Genomic DNA, 2253 nt, shown 5'->3' on the forward strand with positions numbered 1-2253 from the left:
TACCTCAGATGCGACTGCCACCTAAGCCCTACTCCACCTTGCCCATTTATTCTTTGGGCCCCAGTGCTGTGACTACAGAAGGGGCAAGTGGAGCGTTTGCCCCTGCTGAGCCAGAAAAGCACCCATTTGGGTCTGGACACAGCAGATACAGCCAACGCAGAAGTGTTTACAAGTATGTTACTGTGGTACTCCCATTTCTTTTCATATACTGCTGAAATATGGTGAAAATGTCATGCCTTTTCAGATTATTTCATTGTTTCTTATCGTCCTCAGGTCATCTAAGCATAACAGCAGTAGTAGCAGCAAAGATGGCCGGTCACAGGACGAGCCAGAGCTTCCCAAGGAGTTTACTGAGGACTGGGTGACCATGGAGATCTGCATAGACTGCAAAAAGTTTATCATGGAGATCATCTCTTCCAGCAAGCGCAGCTTGTGCGTGGCCACCAAACGTGCCCGCCTCAATCGCAAAACCCAATCCTTCTACATGTCCTCGTCTAACTCGGTCAACTTTAGGCCGTCTGAGCGCGCCATCAATGAGGTATAGAAAGCGGGACTGCCCTGTGCACCTTTCTACACGCCTCTCCCAGAGCTTAGTTGTTCAATGAAGAAGAAACTACTTTTAATGAAGCCAGTCCATACCACCCCAAAGTAAGTAAAGGTTCTTATACTTTAACCCGTCTCAGGAAAAGTTGGCACGCTATGATTGGTCATAACTGGTCGGGACTGTATCATAGCTGCCCAATAACAAAGGAGAGCCATGTTTCTATAAGTCACTGATATTCAGGACACAGTGGGTAAAATGGTTAACCCTTGTGTTGTCTTCCTGTCAACCTGCAGCTTTTTTCTTATTTTTATTTTTCTGTCAAAATTTAAAACTAAAATTGGTTGACACTTTTTCCTCGTTTTTCCTGACATTTTGTCCATTTTCTCAATGTTCTTGTGTCATTTTTTTCTTCTTCAAAATGCTATAAAATTGAATAAGATACCCAAATTCAATGAAAGGGGTCAACTGATCATTCATTTTACAGAACGATCCACGTTATTTTTTTATTGACAAGGTGGTTGAAAGAAACCCAAATTTTTGGAAATTTTTTGAAAACGGGTCAAATTTGACCCAAGGACAACAGGAGGGTTGAATTAAGTTACTGATATTGCTAGTGTGAACAAGGTAAGAGAATGTATATTTGACACAACAGATAATACAGAAAGCCAAAAGCTGCAGTGATAATGTGTAACTAGTATAACGGCCCGTCCCTAATCTTAGCTAATAAATGTGTTTTCCAGTTCCTGTTTACTTCCAGAACTCAGGATGAACAACAGATTGTCGTTCGACAGAATTGCATTGTAGATCTAGATTTTTGTGGTAGACCTCTGCCACTCCCCTGCCCCCGCTCTTATTCTTCCAGCAACAATTATGCCAAATGTTACATCATTCATTTTTTAGCCAGTTTAAATGCATATTTATTGTTCTCTCATGTTGTAGGGACGACACGTTAAAGGGCGAGACTAGTCAAATTTTTCTGGGTGGGGTTTTAGCTATGAGTTTTAATGTATATTCAATTCTGTGCCTGGTGCCAAAATGTAATTTCTTTCTTTGAATGCCTTTTTGTAGTTATGGACCTATTGTACATATGTGTGATAAACTCAATGGGGGACCTTTTTTAGGGTAATCCAAGTTTTCTTGCCCTTTCCATGTTAAAAGCTAGGCAACAGAAGCACATAAATGTAGAGTTATGAATGTGTAAATGTTGTATATCTTAATTGTTCTAAATTTAATATAAAAAAAACTTAACTCAGAAGTATAATTTTTTTTCATGTTTTAGGATTTCTGCCTTTGGAGTTTATTTGAAATTCTTCTCTGAAATCTTTATTATTAGTGTTAAGTTTATGTTAATAATATTGAAATGTTATTTCTATTGTATAGTTTATATATTCCTCAGTGTTAAAATACTCATCTAAATCGTACTTTTATTGGACCAATTTATTGTTAATGTTGGGTTCTTGTCTTAATAATAATTAAATCTTGTTTTTCACCTCTTGGGGGTCCATAGTGCCATTTCCCAGAGTTCCCTATGAATGAAAATGTGTGTGAATGGCTGCAGATTTTTGTATGAGAAAGGAATAATGGCCAAAACTAAACACTCCATTGATTGAATGTAGGCAAGTATAACTGGCATTGAATATGCTTTGTGAACGCGTTATTGCTCTCAAAAGATTTACACACACACACACACACACACACACACACACACA

General features: G+C 38.4%; 1 protein-coding gene across 5 annotated transcripts in view; it reads left to right on the forward strand.

Moving 5' to 3' along the window:
- spire1a (spire-type actin nucleation factor 1a) overlaps window positions 1-2126 on the forward strand; it is a 31847-nt gene extending 29721 nt beyond the window's left edge. For all 5 annotated transcript variants that reach the window (XM_032535036.1, XM_032535038.1, XM_032535037.1 and 2 more), the window contains 2 exons: window positions 9-172; window positions 274-2126. In XM_032535036.1, the coding sequence (XP_032390927.1) occupies window positions 9-172; window positions 274-544 (435 nt within the window). In that variant the 3' untranslated portion in view covers window positions 545-2126. The remainder of the gene's footprint in view (window positions 1-8; window positions 173-273) is intronic.
- Window positions 2127-2253: the final 127 nt, after the last annotated feature.

The sequence above is a fragment of the Etheostoma spectabile genome, chromosome 14 (assembly GCF_008692095.1).
Source record: "Etheostoma spectabile isolate EspeVRDwgs_2016 chromosome 14, UIUC_Espe_1.0, whole genome shotgun sequence".
Taxonomy (NCBI): Eukaryota; Metazoa; Chordata; class Actinopteri; order Perciformes; family Percidae; genus Etheostoma; species Etheostoma spectabile.